Source organism: Microcaecilia unicolor, chromosome 2 (genome assembly GCF_901765095.1).
Source record: "Microcaecilia unicolor chromosome 2, aMicUni1.1, whole genome shotgun sequence".
NCBI classification, from domain to species: Eukaryota; Metazoa; Chordata; class Amphibia; order Gymnophiona; family Siphonopidae; genus Microcaecilia; species Microcaecilia unicolor.
The window spans coordinates 130344130-130364888 of record NC_044032.1 but is presented as its reverse complement, the minus strand read 5'-3'; the positions used below and the strand labels follow the sequence as shown (position 1 = coordinate 130364888).

Below are 20759 nucleotides of genomic sequence, written 5' to 3'. Positions count from 1 at the left end.
CATTTGCATGCATAGCTTATAGAAAAGTTACACACGTAACTTTACTAAATTACTTAACTAGGCATGAATTGGCAGTAACAACCAATAATCAGTGATTTAAGTTAACTGATACTAATTTGCAGTTAATCTCATAATTGCACTTAAACGCACCTAAGTTCTACAGCAAGAGGTGTGTATGGATGTGGGAGGGGCAGGGGCATACCAAGCACATGGTCCTAATCTTTTAGAATACGGTTGGTTAACATTCATACTTACGCTAGTATTCTGTAATGGCAATTATGCGCATAATTGCTATTATAGAAGTCATGCTTGACTCATACATTTTAGGTGCCTAACTTTAGGTGATCTGTTGAATTATACCCCCCCTTTAATGGATATTAGGTATGTTCCCATAACCCACTTCCATGTGAAAAGAATCAGAATGCTGAATTCTTTATTTGCAGTCTCAACCTGTTTCTTTATTTTTTTTTTCTGGTCTCCAAGTTTCTAAATGTGGTTTTCTGCCCTGCAGGCATTTGGATGGCAATAATGAGCCAGGTCTTACATTGGGAGGATATTTTTGTCCACAGTGTAGAGCAAAATACTCGGAACTTCCTGTGGAATGCAAAATCTGCCGTGAGTATCTTCAAGAGTTATCACCATGTGAATATTATGTAAGTAGTGCATCTCTCCAATGACACCATTCTCCATTGTGAGAATTGGAGCTGTGAAGAACAGATTCATGTGCCCAGCAACACTCCGGTCATATTTCTGCAAACAAGTTGGACTTTGCATATTTTGTAGAACTGAACACAGAAAAGCTTTGATAGGCCCAGCTGAGTGCTGGTAAGTGAATGCTGGGTCATTCCAAAGAAACCAAAGCTAATGAGATGCTGTGTGTGTGGGTTCTCAATAGCTTTTGAGTATGGTGTCCTATCCACATCAAAATTTTAGGATGGGGGGAGGATGAGGATTTTGAAGGGGTGAAGGGGAAGGATTTTGGATCCACACATGTGTAGACCATAGATGCATATGTCCCACAAAGTAGGTTTCTTTTAGTTCTGGATGTTCAGAGAACATACAGCTTAAAACATTGTTATGTTAGAGTACATTACACTATTTGCTATATTCTACATCTACCCACAGAGTTCAGTGTAGATCACAAGAAGTGACAGACAGGCAATTCCTGTGAATTAACATCTAATCAACTTGAATTAAACTAAAATAATAAAAACACTGTCATTAAAATAATAATTTCTTAAAAAGAAAACTTTTTAAAGCTTTCGTAAAGTCAGAGAAATTCTGAATTTTTCTTGATTGTAAAGGAAGCAAATTCCATAATAGAGGAGCCTGATACATAAAACTAGCAAATAAAATAGTCCTGTTTTTCTATCTACTTGGATTAGGGTCTTGAAGAAATAACTTATTCTTTATTAGTCATTTCGACACAAATAAGCAGATAGACTGGGGTGGACCCATATTGAATCCTATATACTGTTATGCAGATATTAAACTGAATTCGAGCCTCCACTGGTAACCAATGGAGAGCTAGCAATAAAATGCTTACTCTATCTTATTTATGTATGGGAAAAAATTAAGTGCACAGCCGTATTTTGGATAGTTTGCATTTTCTCAGAAGACCTTTTTGTCAGCCAGCATAAATAACGTTAATATAGTCCAGGACTGAAAAAAGTAGGCTTTGGAAAACCAATCTAAATACATGGGTGTCAAAGTTGTGTATCCTCATAAGTTTTCTCAACAGCAAAAATGATTCTTAATAAATAAGTTCACCTGTGAATCCAACAGCAAAGTGCTTGATAATGTTACTCCAAGAATCTTAATGTGCTCCTCAAAAGTATAGTGTTGACCACTTAATTTCAACACATTATTTTTCCATAAATCGTTTATCCTAACAAAAGGAACTCTGTTTTTTATTTCTTAAGTTTTAATCTGAGTTTCAAGGAGAAGGATACAATCTCTTATTCTGTTTGCAGTATCCTCAGCCGTCTGGGAAATGGGGAGCAGTATAATTATATCATCTGCATAACTGCGAATCTTAAAGCTGGCAGAACTTACTACCAGGCCCAAATGCAGACATTAGTACATTAAACAGTGTTGGTGATTAAAGGAGAGCTCTGTGGGACCCTGCAGGAGGCACTGCATGATTCAGAATGGGTCCCTTTAAATTTCACACTATAAGCCCTAGATTTAATAGAATCCTGTAACCAGGACAAAACATTGCCTCCCATCCCAAAGCTATCTAAAATACCTAATAACATTTGGTGTTCCACCACATTGAATGCGCATGATAAATAAAATTGTAATATAATAGCACTTAGACCTACACCTAGGAGCATCCTACCCTCTGCCAATAATGCAGCAAGCATTGTCTCAGTGCTAAAATACTTTAAAAAACCGGACTGAGAATCATGAAGTAAATCATAGGTCTCCAAAAAGTCATTTAACTGATTGGTTACCAAACCCTCCATAATCTTGATGAACAAAGGAATGGATGCGGCAGGACGATAATTTGTCACTTCCATAATGCTCATGTAATGCCCCCTTACTGGGCGCTCCTGGATTCGGTGTCCAACCTGAGTCTCCCGAAGGCAGTCTCCGTAGGTCCCTTACTCACTTGGTGCTCAGTGCCTCTACCTCAGGAAGAAAAGTGTTAGCAGGTGGGATTACCCTCTTCTCCCCCCCAGGAAAAATCCCCAAAAAAGGAGAACTGTGAACAGGGCTGGTTAATAAATTGAATAGGTTTTATTTAACTGTTTACACAGATATTTGTATATTCAGCTGTTATACACAAACACAATAGTCTTGGCACTTAACCTCTTAAACCATATGCTGTGCTGGATCTCAGGCTGGCTAAGCCTGTCCTTGCTACGGCTTCCTGGAGTCTCTCCATGGGCTCTGGGGACCGGCTGTCCTTCCAATAACTGTCATCATTCTCTGCTGGACTCCTGGGGCTGGCCACACCTAAGGACCCTTCTCCCTTGCTGGGCTCCTAGTGCCAATCGCACCCCCGAGGCCTTCACCCTCACTGGTCCTCTCTTCAAGAAGAGCCTCTGGTGTTTCTTCCTGCTGGGGTTCAGTTACCAGCCCTTAACAGGGCTCTGCAACCCCCGAGGTCTTCACCCTCGCTGGTCCTCTCTTCAACAGGAGCCTTTGGGGTTTCTCCCTGCTGGGGTTCAGAGTTACCAGCCCTTAACAGGGCTCTACAACCACCAGTTCCAGGATTCCTCTGTAGAGGGCTACTCTTCTCGGCCCGTGGCACTGATGGTGCCCCTGCGGGCCATTTTTCTTTCTGCCCTGAGCTATTCCAGAAAGCTTCCTAGCCTTGAGCCCGGCTTCCAAGGGCTTCCACTCCCCGTGTCTTCAGAGAAGCCTCTAAAGGTGCATTCTGTGCTGGGATTCAGATTTACCAACCTTTATCAAGGCTCTGTTATCAATGCTTCATAATCACCAATTCCAGGGTTTCCCCACTAGTGAGCAATTTCCATATCCAGCCAGAACCTTACAGATTATTTTAGCATGAGTCCAACTCTTCCAATTCCGATGACTGAAACAGCCCCCCCCCCCCCCAAAAAAAAAAAAACAACTTGGTGAATTCCCAACATGCTACAAATTTGCCTCTCCCCTAAGCTCAAGGGGAGCAGGTTTTTATTTCCCTTATTCTGATTCAGCTCTTTCCATACAATGTGTATGCATAGTTTGACCCACAAGCTTTATTACTCTCAGTGAATTAATCTCAAAAGTGTGTTGAAATGCTCCCATGCACCTGCATGTCTGCCCCTATTTGCATGCAGGAAGCTGAAGGATCCATCCCACCTCCTACAAACTGTAACAAAGTTCAGTCAGCTACCTTCCTGTATAGCTGTACTAAGCAAGCAAACTGACAGTTCATCTTAGAAAGAATAAACCTGTTTTTTTGTTTTAAAAGCACTTTACCAGGATTTCTTCTCTCCCCTTATTTCTCATCAAAATCCACCTTACTGGGGGGGAGGATTCACTCATTGTTAGAATATTTCCTTCACTTGTTGGAAAATTGCTACTAACCAAGTGAATGTTAATTCAATTTAATAAATGTCTAGAATAATTTAGGAGCAGTTTTCATCAAGTAGGGCGGGCAGGTATCCAATGAACAGTAAGAGGAACTATAGTGATCAAATAGAGAGAGCATTTGATGCTGACTAATGGGTTTAAAGTCTAACCAATATCTATCAGCAGTAATAAAAGTAGTGGAGACTTGGTTGGGAGCCAAAGGCATTTCCAATGATTTATATTGAGCTGTTTCAGTTTGCAACTTATTAACGTTTCCCTTAAAATGATCTGCCAGCATCTGTGCAGTGGGGAATAACTCCACATCCCTTTGTGGTGCTTCAGATTGTTTTATGTAATAATTTGCTATCTGGAAAAGCTTTTTCTGATTCAACAGTTATTTACATCAGGAGTACCAGGGAGATAAATTTTCTAGATGTAATAAATGACTGCTTCTTGGAGCAACTGGTGTAGGAACTGATGAGAGGGGGAGCCATTTTGGATTTGGTCCTTGGTGGTGTGCAGGGCATAATGCGAGAGGTGGTGGTGTTGGGTCCCCTGGGGAACAGTGATCATAACATGATCAAGTTTGAGCTACTATCTGGGATGAACCTGCAAAGGAAATCTACTATAGCTGCACTTAATTTTCTAAACGGTGACTATAATGAGGAAAATGGTTAAAAAGAAACTAAAAGGATTGGCTGCTAAGGCGTGGACGTTTTTCAAAGATACCATATTGGAAGCCCAGTCCAGATGCATTCCACATATTTGTAAAGGTGAAAAGAAGAGAAAATAACAGCCAGCATGGTTAAAAGGTGAAGTAAAATAGGATGTTACAGCCAAAAGATTGTCCTTCAAAGAATGGGAAAAAGACCTAAATGAAAAAAATAAGAAGCAACATAAGCACTAGCAAGTCAGATGCAAAGCATTAATAAAGAAGGCTAAAAGAAATTAGGAAAGGGAAACTTGCCACAGAGGCTAAAACTCACAGTAACAACTTTTCAGGTACATCAGAAGCAGAAAGCCTGCGAGGGAATCCATGGGACCACTGGATCACGAAGGAGCAAAGGGGCGCTCAGGGAGGACAAGACCATAGAGGAGAAACTGAATGAATTATTTGCTTCTGTCTTTGTGGAAGAAGATGTAAGAGATCTGCCAGTACTGGAAATGGTTTTCAAGGGTGATGATGGGGGAGGAACTGAAAGAAATCTCTGTGAACCTGGAAGATGTACTGAGCCAAATTGACAAATTAAAGAGTAGTAAATCACCTGGACCAGATGGCATATATCCAAAGGTACTCAAAGAACTCAAGCATGAAATTGATGACCTGCTTTTAGAATATTACTATTGTTAAAATCGTCCATAGTACAGGGTGGGCAATGTGATACTGACTTTTTAAAAAGGGTTCTAGGGGTGATCCGGAAAATTACAGACCAGAAAGCCTGACATCGGTGCCGGGCAAAATAGTGAAAACTATTATAAAGAATAAAATTACAGAATACGTAGACAAACATGGTTTAATGGGACAGAGTCAGCATGGTTTCAGCCAATGGAAATCTTGCCTCACCAATTTGCTTCATTTCTTTGAAGTTGTGAATAAACCATGTGGATAAAGATGAACCGGTTGATTCAGTATATCTAGATTTTCAGAAAACTTTTGATAAAGTTCCTCATGATACTCCTGCGAAAATTAAAGAGTCATGGGATAGGAGGCAAGGTTCTGGTGTGGATTAGGAATTGGTTATTGGACAGAAAACTGAGGGTAGGATTAAATGGTCATTTCTCTCAGTGGAGGAGGGTGAACAGTGGAGTGCCGCAGGGATTGGTACTGGGAACTGGTGCTATTTAACATATTTATATAAAACTTCCGGTTGGGCTATGGAGGAGTGAAGAGGGGAAATATCGCTGCTCCGGAACACCCAAGAAATCGGCATTATATTCAGCACCTAAACCTAGCCCAAGAGCATAATAATACATATAAAACGTCCCTGTATACGAAGAAAGTGGTGAGGAGACGGAAAGAGAGTGAATGGCAACGAAATCGACACGAAAAGAAAGCCGCGAAAAAGGGCGGGCTGTGGAAACCAAAATGGCGGAGAAAACTTCGCCGCCGTCCCCTACACCGAGTTCACTATGGACCGCGGAAATAATCACAGAAGTAAAAGCGGCGGTGGAACATGCTATGGACACTAAGATGCAAAAAATCATTGATAAATTAGATAGCATGGAGGAGAGGCACGTGTCCATGATGGCGGACATACTAGCGGCGCAGCAGCGGCTTGGGACGGTGGAGGAGGAATTAAAGAGCATAACTACCGAACACCCAAAGTTGTCCAAACGGGTGCAGGACTTAGAAGAAAAAATCGACGATCTGGAGAACCGATCGAGGCGGAACAACTTGCGCCTGGTCGGTCTCCCAGAGGCCTTGCCTGACAAAGATCTGCAGAACTTTTTAGAAACTTGGATCCCGCAGGCAGCAGCGTTCCCGGAATTGGCTGGCGACTTTAAGGTGGAGCGAGCACATCGGCTGGGGCAGCGGCAAGCAGGAGGAGATCGGCCCAGAACAGTAATCTTCAAAACGCTCAACTATGCCCATAAAATGAAAATAATACAAGCGCTGCGTGGCGGGAAACATTTGCAATACCAAAACCAAAAAATCCTATGTTTTCAGGATTACTCAGCTAAGGTATCGATCGCGAGAAAGGCTTTTGTACCACTCTGTTCAAAACTGTTTGAGATGAATTGCCGTTTTAGCCTCCTTTACCCGGCAAGACTGAGAATTCAAGATGGAGGTAAAGTGGTCTTTTTTGATCGCGTGGAGGAAGCGAAAATCTATGTGAATAAGTTGCAGGACGACAGACAGCAACCCACATAAGTAACATCATAAAGAAAGACAGATATACCATGTGGAAATCGAGGTGATTTAATTTTGAAGTGGATGTAAAATCACCTGTTTGGCACCTGTTTGGCAGTAGTAATTTTCCAGGACATAGGATGAGTGGAACTGAACCCTAAGTGCACTGCAGATGGATTGAGGGACAAGGCATGGCAATATGGGCCCGGCCACGGAAAGCAGCTGCAGCAGAGAGCATATATGAAGGAGGATATCAACAACTGAAAAGAGTCTAATGAGTGAACATTACATGGTCGGGACAATACAGTCGACAAGCTGCAGTACTTAAAAAAACATGTAACTATTACTGAGCTCAGTAGGTCAACTATTTGATGATTATTATAAACATATCGGACAAGATAATGAATGGCAGGATGGCTGAGGGAGCGTTTGAATGAATGGAGGATTGATGTGATGAGTGGAGTGAGGGGGGTAAGGTGATAAGTTTAAGGCCACCTGAAATGTAAAAGGTTGTGCCCTGCAGTGGTCTATATAACAGAGAATCTAGATGAAGATCATAACTCTAGTACAGGTAGAGTCCATATGGACCAAGATGGACCACAGTGGGATATCTATAGGGGTATATACCACACGGTATAGAATGAATGACTGAATGCCACTGAAGAGGTTACTTAGTTTAACTTAAGTAGAGAGCGTACTTTCCATTACAACAACTATTATTTTTTTGGGCTATATACCAGACTATGTAGTGGCAGAGAGAAGTCTGAAGAGTGGCTGAGAGGAGGCATGATTGAATGATTTCTGAGGGACAATGTTATGTTTAAAGGAATGGAGGGAGGGGACTGATCCGAATAGCGGAGGAGGGATTGGGTGATTTGTAAATGAAAGGGTGGGTAGCTCCAAGTCCAGAACGGAATGGATTTGGGGAACCGAATGGGAGGACTGGGGAAAAAAGGGAAGGAGGGGGGAGATGGGAGTTTGGGGAGTTGGGAGGGTTTTTGGGGGGGAGGGCATTGCGCACAATTTGTAGAAGCACTGGATAGGGGGAAAACCGAGAATTTGGAACATTCAAGTCTGGAGGGGGGGCGGAGGCTGGGACGCCCTCTCACAAATAAGAGAGGAAAGACACTGGAGGGCATTGTCTATAGGGAGAGATTAGGGGTAGGTTAATATGCCTAGCTTAAAATTTACTACCTGGAATGTTGGAGGGATTCACTCCCCAATAAAGAGGCATAAAATCTTGAAAACACTTAGAGACAGGGGGACCTCCGTTGCCTTTTTGCAGGAGACACACCTTTCCGCGATGGAACATGCCAAGCTTAAAAGATGGTGGGTGGGCAATCTTGTAGAAGCCCAAGCAAAAAGAAGGAAGGGGGGTGTAGTAATTTTATTCAAGAAGGGTCTGCACTTAGAGATAAAGAAGGTCATTGTGGACCCAGAGGGCAGATATGCTCTGGCCTCGGTAATCCTTGAGCGCCAACCTATGCTATTGTGCAATCTTTATGCCCCAAACATCTTTGATCGAACATTTTATACAAAGGTGATCAGACAGATATTGGACATGGGTGATATCCCGATAGTATTAGGAGCAGACCTTAACGATGTGGCAGATCCTCAAATGGATAGATCCAACCCTACTGATAGAGAATTAACAAAGATAGTGAGAGGGGTGAACTTATTAGGGTCAGCATTGGGTCTGGTGGATGGGTGGCGAACACTAAATCCTTTGGAGAAGGACTTCACACACATGTCAAGGGCCCACTCCACACTATCTAGAATAGATTATCTGCTAATATCAAGAGAACTTTTCACGCAGGTTGAAAACACAAAAATAGGGCCCATAATGATATCCGATCATGCCTGGGTAGAGTTAAGCCTTCAAGGAGGGCGCTCTGGGCAAATGGAGAGCAGTTGGAGATTTCCCTCGCACCTATATAGAGATAGAAACTTCACTCCATTCTTACTCTCCAAGTGGCAACAATATAAAATAGATGATGAACAGCATAGATCAAATGTAACCCTGTTCTGGGAGACAGCAAAGGTGGTGCTCAGTGGAGAAATCATTTCATAGGTGAGTCACCAAAAGAAAGTGAGGAGGCGAGAGCTTTTGCGTCTAGAAAAACAAGTGACTGTCCTACGACAGCAATATGGAGTGAGTCATTCATTGCGAATAAAGAAGCAATTATTGGAAACCCAACAAACATTAAACGAGTTAATACATTTAGAGGCAAAGAAATCATGGGCGTACTATAAATATCAGCTTTATAAGTTCGCGAATAAAGGTAGCACTCTCCTGGCTAGATTAGCAAAGGGTAGTATGGGTCGGAGTAAGATAGCCACACTGGTGGATTCTAAAGGGAAGCGTGTGAATGATGATAAGGCAATCAACAAAGTGTTTCGGGAATTTTTTGCTAAACTATATGAGTCACAGCAATCTCAGTTGGTAGATAGTGACGTTTATCTGAATAGCATAGAGCTTCCTAGAGTAACGAGTGAAGAATTATCACAGTTGAGTGCCCCAATAGACACAGAGGAAGTGGCATGGGTAATCAAGCAAAGTGCTCTGGGAAAGGCGCCGGGTCCTGACGGGCTCCGCAATGAGTTTTATAAATTATTACAGGACGATATTGGTCCGGTCCTGACAGAGGTTTTTCAGGAATCTGTCCAACAAAGAGCCCTCCCGAGACATCTGAACACAGCACAGATTATAGTATTAAGGAAGCCAGGTAAACCTGAAGATCAACCAGAATCTTACCGTCCCATATCCCTACTTAACACCGAGGTCAAACTTTTGGCCAAGATATTGGCAAACAGACTGGCAAGAGTATTACCATCCTTAGTAGCTGAGCCCCAAGTGGGGTTTACTCGGGGAAGGGTTATAGCCAAAAATATAAGACGGATCCTGGCGGCTTTGGAGACAATTGGATTGGAAGGACACCCAGCTTTACTCATCAGCTTTGACGCTGAAAAAGCGTTTGACAGAGTGGACTGGGGCTTCATGTTTGGTATATTAAAGGCTTACGGGATAGAAGGTTGGTTTAATGAGGCTGTGCAAACATTGTATGAAGACCCTGAGGCCTGTGTGTACGCAAATGGTATAACTTCAGATAGATTCAAGATTAGAAGAGGAACTAGACAGGGGTGCCCTCTCTCCCCTTTACTATTTGTTTTAACTTTGGACCCACTGCTGCGGGAACTGCAGCTTAATCCCGATGTGAAGGGGGTACATGTAGGGGATTTTCTCTTTAAAACAGCTGCGTTTGCAGATGACCTATTGGTATTGCTAACTGAACCTAGAGATTCCCTGCCCTACCTGATGGAGAGTCTGGCGGAATATGGGGACTTCTCTGGTTTCCGATTAAATCTTTTAAAATCAGAAGCGTTGGCTAGTTCAGACGATTTACAGAAGTTGTGGGGAGCGGGATTCCCATTGCAGTGGGCAAACGACTCATTTAAATATCTAGGAATCCAGCTGGCAATGAGCCCGACAAGGTTATATGAAATTAATGTGCAACGGTTCCTCCGGGAGACAAAGGAGAAACTGATGAACTGGGCTAATTTGCCATTAACTTTGTTGGGACGATTGCATTTGTTCAGAATGATGATCTTCCCTAGATGGCTTTATCTTCTACAAACCCTTCCTCTGTGGCTACTCAAAAAAGATTTAGAAACCCTTAGGAAATTAGTGATGAAATTTTGCTGGGGGGGTAGAAAATCTAAAGTGAGATGGAAATACTTATTAGGGGCACAAAAGATGGGTGGCTTAGGACTCCCAGACATCCGAAAGTATAACCAGGCGTGCCTGTTAAGACACTTGAAAGATTGGTTGATGGATTCAGATACCTATACACATGTGGAACTTGAGCGAGACCTCTTCAGGCCTTGGCACCTGGTATCCTTGATACATTCTCCAAGGAGAGATTTACCAGAAAAAGTAAGAGGAAGTGTGCTGTTAAAGTCAATGAGACATGTGTGGAAAACGGTGCTCATGTATTGGGGGCAGGATAGTAGAGGAAGTGTGTGGTTACCTTTGAGGGGGAATGTTTCATTCAGGCCCGGAGATGAAAATAGGATTTTCCGACTATTAGAGAGTAAGGGAATCCATTCGATGGACGAGTTGGTAAGGGAAGATGGATCCTTACTCTCGTACACTGACTTCTTGGAGAAGTGTGGGCAGAAAACGGCTGCCTGGCTGGCGTACAGGCAGTTATCTCACTATGTGAACACCCTCCCACCAGATAGTCTACACCCACGATTTGGGAGACAATTAAGAGAATTATTAGAAGGAGATGCAGCGGGGCAAATCTCAGTGTCCTGGTTTTACAATAAATTAGGTAGGCTCGCAATGGAACGGGACCTGACAGAGGTAGCAAATAGATGGAGCATAGAGTCAGGCAGAAACATCTCCACACAGTTAATATCGTCAGCTCTTCAGAGTGGGGTAGCCATAGTTCACAGTGCAGAATTACAGGAGTGTCACTTTCGCACTATCCATCGGGCTTACTTCTCTCAGAGACAAGCTTTTAGAGCAGGAGTTTTGACCACACAGAACTGTAGGAAATGTCTTAGGTTGGAGGCAAACTTATTTCATGGGATCTGGCAGTGTAGGTCAATATCATCATTCTGGGCGGCAATTGGTAGATACTTGACAAGGGTGTTGGGGCGCACAATCAGTATAACATTTGAAAGAGCTATATTCAGTATGCCTAGACTCTGGATGGGAACCACGAGGGGAGAGAAATTGTTTCTTAGCAAGGCCTGCATTTTGGGGAAAAAATGCATCTTACTACACTGGACTGATGATTGCCCACCCTCCTTTTGGCACTGGAGGAATAGACTCCAGGAACTGCTGACATGGGAGTCTAGAGGGGCGGGACTGTCACCGGGAAGGCAGCGGAGGTTTCTAGCAATATGGGGGGCATATATAAACACTATATCACCTAAGGCGAGAAGCCATATCTTGAATAGACTTCCCTGGGACCAGTAAAGGGAATTTGACAATAAGCAATGCGCAGGGAGGGGAGGGGGGGAATTTGGGGGAATAAGGAAAAGAGATTTGGTTAGGTAGATTAAAGGCTGGATAGGGCTCTGTTTATCAGGATCCTACCTGACATTTGTTTAATGAGTTTCAATATATATCACGGTTAATTCTCGTTTCAGGGAAGGTTTTAGATGATTGAGGCTCAGGTCATCTTGAAGTTAATAAAGTTAATAAAGTATACCAACTTGAGAAGGGAAGGGAAAGGGGTGGGGGGCATAGGGGGGAGAAACGTTTCTAAAGCATAACTTAGATGGTTGTTTTGCACTATCTTTAACCCTGGTATACAAGAGGTTATTGCCGCAATATTAAGCGGACATATATGTGATCTGCTGTTTCTGTAGATCAGGATAGGTTAATAATCAGCAATACACAACAAGAGTTATTATTTGAATTCAGTATTTTATTTAGAAGTTCATGTAACAACAAAGATATAAATATTATGTTCACAGGCACAAAGGTTTGGGGGGGGGAGAAAATGTGGGGGGGAAAAAACCTAGATAATAGAAATTAATGATTTCTTCATATAAGTATGTTATGTTATTTACACAATTTTACATCGAAATGTATATTCATGTATAACATGCTGAACCATCAATAAAAACTGTTGAAACATAACATATTTATAAATGATACAGAAATCAGATTGACGAGTGAGGTGATTAAATTTGCAGAAGAGACAAAACTATTCAAGGTTGTTAAAACACGTGCAGACTGTGAAATATTGCAGGAAGACCTTGGGAAATTGGAAGAATGGGCATCCAAATGGCAGATGAAATTTAATGTGGACAAATGCAAGGTGGTGCACATTGGAAATAATAATCCGAATCATGGTTATCTAATGCTAGGGTCCACCTTGGGGGTCAGCACTCAGCACTCAAAAGATCTAGATGTCGTTGTAGATAATACGCTGAAATCTTCTTAGTGTGCAGCAGCAGCCAAAAAGCAAACAGGATGCTAAGAATTATTAGGAAAGGGATGGTGAATAAGACTGAAAATACTATAGTGCCTCTGCATCGCTTCGTGGTGCGATCGTACCTTGAGTATTGCGTTCAGTTCTGGTCGCCGTATCTCAAAAGAAGATATAGCGGAATTAGAAAAGGTTAAAAGAAGAGCGACCAAAATGATAAAGGGGATGGAACTTGAGGAAAGGCTAAAGAGGTTAGGGCTCTTCAGCTTGGAAAGAGACGGATGAGGGAAGAACATGGGAGCGATTCAAGATGGCGGCGTGTTAAGAAGTGCTGAAAAGTCGCTCCTGGAGCTCGTTTTGGTGAAATAATTCTCTTCCACTATGCCCCATACAAAACGCGAGGGGTTGACGAGGATAGTACCCCCACCTACCTCGACTTCCTCCCCGATCCAAACGGGCCTCGAGCGCTTCTTAGTGCCGGTTTTCCAGACTGTGGGAGACGCGGATCCCGCTGCGGGGATTTTGGGGGAAGCTGGAGCCCTGCTGGGAGAGGAAGTGTCTCTTTCTCCACCTCCGATATCGAAATCCCAGCACCCAGCATCAGCGTCGACTCCATTGGGTGAACCTTGCCCTACCGGAAGTGTTTCGGGTAAGCTCACCAGTGAAGGCTTGGAATCGTCACGAAAGACGCCGAGGACTGAGGCAGGATCCTCAGAGAAAATGTGGGTGGAAATGATCTGGAGGAAGTTGAATGAAATGGACTTAACCTTACTGCAGACATCAGGTGAAGTTTTGACTTTCAATAATAAGTTTGAAGAACTAAATTTAAAGGTGGATCAAATAAAAGCTGAATTAGCTGAAAAAGTTTCAAACATTCAGCAGAATGTAGACTCTTTACAAGAATTTCAACAATCTGTTGTAAAAGACAATATAGACCTTAGAAGGAAACTTGAACAGATTGAAAATTATAATAGGAGATTGAACCTACGGTTGTTGAACTTGCCAAACATTTTTGGAGTTAACCCACATGATATGTTCAAAAGATATTTAAATGAAGTTCTAAAAATGCCTCTAGAAGTAATTCCGCCAATAAATATAATATATTACCTTTCAAATTCATTAAAAGGAAATGCGGGGGAAAACCAAGAAATTGGGAAAGTAATTGAGGATATTTCAATTATTCTGGAACAATCTCTTGATGAATCCACGGAAAGATCCGCCTTGTTGGTATCTTTAATATTTGAACAGGACCTAAATAATATAATGAAACTCTACTTCAAAAATTTAAAGATGAGATTTGGAGGAATAAAGGTACAAATATTCCCTGATGTAACAAAGTCAACCCAACAAAGAAGAAAAGCTTTTTTGGCTTTGAAAGCAAGGACAATAGATATTGGAGGGTCATTCTTTTTAGATTACCGTTGCAAGTGTAATGTTAAGTTGGGTGAGGTGAAATATACATTTTATTCTCCTGACCACCTCAAGTCATTTCTAGACGGGAAACAATTGAAGTAAAGTAGTTAGTCTGGAATAACACACCATTATTACCTTAGTAAATTTATATGTTGTATCTTCCCTGACTCTTATCGCTCTCTCTAACTGATAATGTGGGCTACCAAAGCATAAATATGTATTTTGCTTATTAATGTTTATTTTTCTTGATATTATCAAAATGGTGAACATAAGATTGTTTTTGCCTCTGGAATAACTATGGCTGTATTCCGATAACAAGTCTATTCTTGTTAAGTATTATAAAATAAAATAACAAAAGAAAAAAAAGAAAGAGACAGATGAGGGGAGATACGATTGAGGTCTGCAAAATCCTGAGTGGTGTAGAATGAATAGAAGTAAATCATATTTTTTTTCACTCGTTCCAAAAGTAGAAAGACTAGAGGACACTCAATGAAGTTACACAGAAATACTTTTAAAACAAATAGGAGGAAATATTTTTTCACTCAACGAATAGTTAAGCTCTGGAACTCTTTGCCGGAGGATGTGGTAACAGCGGTGAGCGTATCTGGGTTTAAAAAGGGTTTTCACAAGTTCCTGGAGCAAAAGTCCATAGTTTGCTATTGAGACAGACATGGGGAGGCAGCTGCTTTCCGCGGGATTGGTAGCATGGAATGTTGCTAATAATTGGGTTTTAGCCGGGTACTTGTGTTGGATTATTTGTAGTAAATAATTAGCAGATTTTAGTACACACAGCTTCAGCTTTAGAAATGTTAATTTCTTTCTTCATCTCTCTCTCATTCACCCCTGAATAATTCACTGCTGAGTCACTTTAAAGTTGAAGTAACAAAACATCTGTTTACTCACAGTTTGTAGTTAGATTATAATCAGACAGGCTTATATATACATATTACTATACATTTGTATTATCAGCTCCTTCCATGTGCTTAGATGGTAATGGATGCTCACACCACCATAGATCCTCTCAGGTTAGGAGAGATCATGAGCTCCATGTGCTCCATGTGCTGCATCTGCTGTGTCTGAACCCCCACAGGAAGTTGCATAGCTGTGTGACCTCTCTAAGTAATTCACATCAGAGGTCACAGAGTAATCACAGAGAAATAATAGGTGACAGGCAATGCATGTAAAATACAATACATTCCAACAAACCCCTTCTCATGCATAACTGTCATGCAATTATTTATTCATACAAAGTCCAAGCTTTATACGCAGATTCACAAAATGTTCTCTGGGTAACGGTTTGGTCATGATGTCAGCTGTCATCTCACTGGTGTGACAATAGTGTAGACTGATGACCCCTTCTTTCGCCAACTCTCGCACGTTGTGGTATTTCGTTGCGATGTGCTTGGTGCGTGACTGAACCTTGTCATTCTGTGACAGTCGGATGCAGCTCTGATTATCTTCCATTAACTGGATTGGTCTCTTTTCAGCTATTCCGAAATCCAGCAAAAGTTTTTCAATCCACATCAGTTCTCTGCACGCTTCCGATACGGCCACGTATTCAGCTTCTGTAGAAGACAAACTCACAATACTTTGTTTATGACTGGCCCATGAAATTTGTACATTTCCATACATAAACACATATCCACTTGTGGATTTATAATCAGAATGATCCCCTGCCCAATCTGAATCACAGTAACATATTAGTTTTGGATTACTATTGGCTGAAATCTTTAATTTACAATCAATGGTACCCTTTAAATACCTTACCATCCTTTTAACTGCAGTCCAATCTGATTTGGTAGGTGAGCTGACCCTTCTGCTCAAAATTCCTACTGCATTTGCTATATCAGCCCTGTATGTGGTAGCTAGATATAAAAGCTTACCTATGGCTGATCTATATTGGATGTTATCTGGTAAAGGTTCTCTTACTGTTTCATCCTTCAGAAAATCAGTGATCATGGGAGTGCTTACAACTTGGGCATCTTGCATACCTAAACTTTCAATAAGCTCATTTATTTTCTGCTTCTGGCTTAGAAGATAAGAACCATCATTTTGTTTCTCAATTTCTATACCAAGATAGTATGACACATTACCAAGTTCTTTTATCTCAACATTGAGGTTTAAACACTTTACAATGTCCTTGTACTCTTGCTCACTTTTGCTTGCAATGAGCAGATCATCAACAAAAGCTAAAATGTATGCATATTGTCCATTTGTGCACCTAGTGTACAAGCATTTATCTGCTTCACCTTGCTTAAATCCTAAATTTGTCAATATTTCATGCAATTTTTCATTCCAACATTTTGCACTTTGCTTTAATCCATAAAGACCTTTGTTTAATTTACACACTAGCTGTCTTTGTTTTGTATTTATGAAACCTGTTGGCTGTTCCATGTACAAGTCTTCAGTTATATCTCCATGAAGGAACGCTGTTTTCACATCAATGTGGTTTACTTGCATGCCTTTTGAGACTGCAATGCTCAGAAGTGTTCTAATTGTCGTGTGTTTCACTACAGGTGCAAACACTTCATCAAAATCTTCTCCGTATTTTTGAAGATATCCCTTTGCCACTAATCTGGCTTTATACCTTTCCACTTTTCCTTGTGCATTCCTTTTTAACTTGAATACCCATTTGCATCCTATAGCTTTCTTGCCAGGAGGTAATTTTGTAAGAATCCAAGTATTATTTTTATCCAATGCATCAATTTCTTCTTGTGCAGCTTTATGCCATTCAGCAGCTTCTTCTGCTGGCATTTTCTCAATCTCATCCCATGTTAAGGGCTCTTGAGCTTCTGCTGACTTTGTTAGGTAAGACAGTCTTGGGGGTGGAACACCTTTGTTTTCCCTGGATGAGCGTCTGACAACAGGTTGGTCTGACCTTTCCGCATCCTCTAAATCTGAGAGTTCTTCTCCAATTGATTCCCCTTCTCCAACTGTACTGTCTTCTTCAATGATCCTTTCTGTGTCTGTTTCCTCTGCCTGTTCCTCGTTAGATACAGATGAGTTGCTTTCAGACATCTGCCTTGGTATGGCATTTATATACACTGGCATGTCTATTATGGTTCTAGTTTCATATTCTGGATGATAAGGCTCATCTGGGATAATCCAGCCTTTATCAACCCTTTTGTTTTCATCAAAATATGTAACATGTCTTATGCCAACAATGCCAGTTTTCAGATTCAAAATTCTATATCCTTTGTGTCCTGGAGTATAGCCAACTAAAATGCCCCTTTCTGTTGTGGAATCCAGCTTATGCCTTCTTTGCTTTGGTATATGAGCATATGCTGTACTTCCAAATGTTCTTATGTGTGACAGGTTTGGCTTCCTACCATGCCATGTCTCATGTGGTGTGCGCTCAGCGCCTTTAGTTGGCATTCTGTTTTGTAGGTACACTGCTGTGAGAATGGCTTCCCCCCATAGTCTTTTAGGGAGATTGCTATCTGACAGCATACATCTGGTCATTTCCACAAGTGACCTAAATTTTCTCTCTGCAACAGAATTTTGCTCTGGTGTATAAGCTACTGTTGTGATATGCTGAATGCCTTCTTGTTCTAGAAATGTGCGCATGCTTTGTGAAGTGAACTCACCACCATTGTCAGTCTGAAGAACCTTTGGTTTTCTTTCAAATTTATTGCTCACCATGGCTACGTATTTCTTCAGCATGTCTGTGACTTGACTTTTTTCTTTCAGCAAATAGGCCACACAATATCTAGAGAAATCATCCAAGAATATTAGCACAAATCTGTTATTTCCCAATGATGGGATATTAAACGGTCCACATAAGTCACTGTGTATTAAGTCCAGCACTTTATTACTCCTATTTCCTGTGTATGCAGGAAATGAGGGTCTCACACCTTTTTGAGTAACACAGTCTATGCATTTCTCCATTTTACCAGCATCTGCACTTATCTGAATGCCAGTGGCCAGTTGCTTACTGTAAAGATCCTGGATCACCTTAGAATCACGATGTCCCAGGCGGCGGTGCCAGATTTCCAGACTACATTTACCATCATTCTTCCTTACTTGCGCCATATGTGAGGCTTCACCTGAAATGTTCAGCTTATAAACATCATTATGCATAAAAGCTTCAGCATACACTTCATCATTTTTAGAGATTGTGCACTTACTGTTTTCAAAATGAATCACAAATCCCTTCTTATCTAATGTAGATACACTAAGCATATTGCAAACTGCTTGGGGAATATACAAGACATCACTTACAGGAATTTCTTTAACTTCATTAGACACTTTGCATTTTAAGAATCCAATACCTTTTGCTTGGATCTTAGCAGTCCCTGCGTTTGCAGTTTTAAGAATTCCTTCTTCTGGACACATTTCCTGAAAGAAATCCTTAGAATTGGTTAAATGGCATGTGCTCCCTGAATCCAAAATCCAAGTACTTTCATTTGAATTATTATTTACCATAGTCAAAGATTTTTCTGCCATTAGAAAGCCCTTGTGTTTATCTTTGTCCTTCATACATTTCCTGGTTTGAAAATTCTTTAGTTCCATTGGCTTAGGTGAGCTAGAGGGAGTGTTTTGTGTTTCCTTACACCATTTAGATACATGTCCCTCCTTTCCACATGAGTAGCAAATCAGCTTGCCCTTGGGTGGAGTTTTCCCATAGCTCCGCCTTCCTCTGTTCTTTGCCAAGAAATTTGTTTCATTTCTCTCTGACTTGCTTTGAGAACACATCTCCTCAGAATCATTTATTATGCATTCCTGCCTTAGTTTTGATGTTGTCTGTTCAAAAGATTGCCCTTCAATGGCCTCATTTACAGACCTAAAAACATCAAACTTCTTTGATAGTGAGGTAAAAAGAAATGCTCTTTTCAATGCATCACACATGGGAATTCCAGAAAGTTCTAGCTTTTGAAATGAAGACATAAGATGCATAATGTGATCATTACATTTACTTTTATCCCTTAATTTGGTTTCATTCAACTCTGCTAGCCAAATTGGTTGCTGCTTTGCATATGTAGTTGCATACATAGTTCTCAGTTTATATAAAATGTCCTTTGGTGTATCTTTTCCCTCCACTAATATGGCTTGTTTCTCTGAGAGAGCTTCCAAAAGCATGCACTTCACATAATAGTTTGCATTGTCCCATTCAGCCATATTTTCAGCTGTTCTGTCTTGGTCTAAGCATATATGTAATCCTTTTGCTCGAAGGAGACATATGAATCTTAGTTCCCACTGCTGATAATTAAACTCAGTTAATCTAGGCACCTTGAGAGAATAGAACAATGGTGAATTTCTTCCCTCAGCCATTTTCTTAGCCTTCTGTCTGCTGTGTGGGGGGAGAGAGAGACAGACTGAATTTTTCCTTTAAAACTTAAGAGAAAAAATGTGGCCTTTTTTTCTGCCTGGTAATATTTCTCTTCTTTTTCAATTCCTGAGCCCTGGGCCCATAACCCTTTTGTTGGATTATTTGTAGTAAATAATTAGCAGATTTTAGTACACACAGCTTCAGCTTTAGAAATGTTAATTTCTTTCTTCATCTCTCTCTCATTCACCCCTGAATAATTCACTGCTGAGTCACTTTAAAGTTGAAGTAACAAAACATCTGTTTACTCACAGTTTGTAGTTAGATTATAATCAGACAGGCTTATATATACATATTACTATACATTTGTATTATCAGCTCCTTCCATGTGCTTAGATGGTAATGGATGCTCACACCACCATAGATCCTCTCAGGTTAGGAGAGATCATGAGCTCCATGTGCTCCATGTGCTGCATCTGCTGTGTCTGAACCCCCACAGGAAGTTGCATAGCTGTGTGACCTCTCTAAGTAATTCACATCAGAGGTCACAGAGTAATCACAGAGAAATAATAGGTGACAGGCAATGCATGTAAAATACAATACATTCCAACAACTTGTGGCCTGGCTTGGCCACTGTTTGGAAACGGCATACTGGGCTAGATGGACCATTGGTCTGACCCAGTATGGCTACTCTTACGTTATTATGTACCTACTATATTCGAATAATAAATGTTTTTCTTAGATCAGATTTTTATACAGATTTACTGCTTTTCTCCATTCATCTTTATTCCCTGTAGTTTTAGATTTCTGCCATACCCTCTCTAATTTATGGCATAGTTGTTTCTGAAGATTCAGCTCTTTGAACTCTGACCTGTTTCAGTTTTCTTGGAGCAATAGTATTTGTATGTGTATTTTTAGCAGAGGTATACATATTAGATTGATGGTATATCAATCTAATATGTATCTCTCTGCTAAAAATACACATACAAATACTATTGTTAGTATCTAGTAGTGCCTTTCAGTGGTACAGCCAGAGTAGTTTATGTGCTACTTCCAGGTACTTTCTCTGTTTTAAAAGGCTTTCAATCTAAGTATTCATGTTTAAATTGATAGCTTTACTCCTGCAGTTTCTGTGTTCAGTCTTTTATACAAGTTATCTGGAGAATGGCTAAATTTTGTTGCTGTCCAAATAACATTTAGCCCCACCTCTGGACCACCTCAGATTCTTCTCCAATGTAAAATGTCATTGTAATTC

At 40.9% G+C, this 20759-nt stretch overlaps 1 protein-coding gene across 5 annotated transcripts in view; it reads left to right on the top strand.

Moving 5' to 3' along the window:
* The window catches only part of LOC115463103 (general transcription factor IIH subunit 2), a 111597-nt gene that overhangs the window by 64246 nt on the left and 26592 nt on the right, over window positions 1-20759 (top strand). For all 5 annotated transcript variants that reach the window (XM_030193318.1, XM_030193317.1, XM_030193315.1 and 2 more), the window contains exon 13: window positions 512-615. In XM_030193318.1, the coding sequence (XP_030049178.1) occupies window positions 512-615 (104 nt within the window). The remainder of the gene's footprint in view (window positions 1-511; window positions 616-20759) is intronic.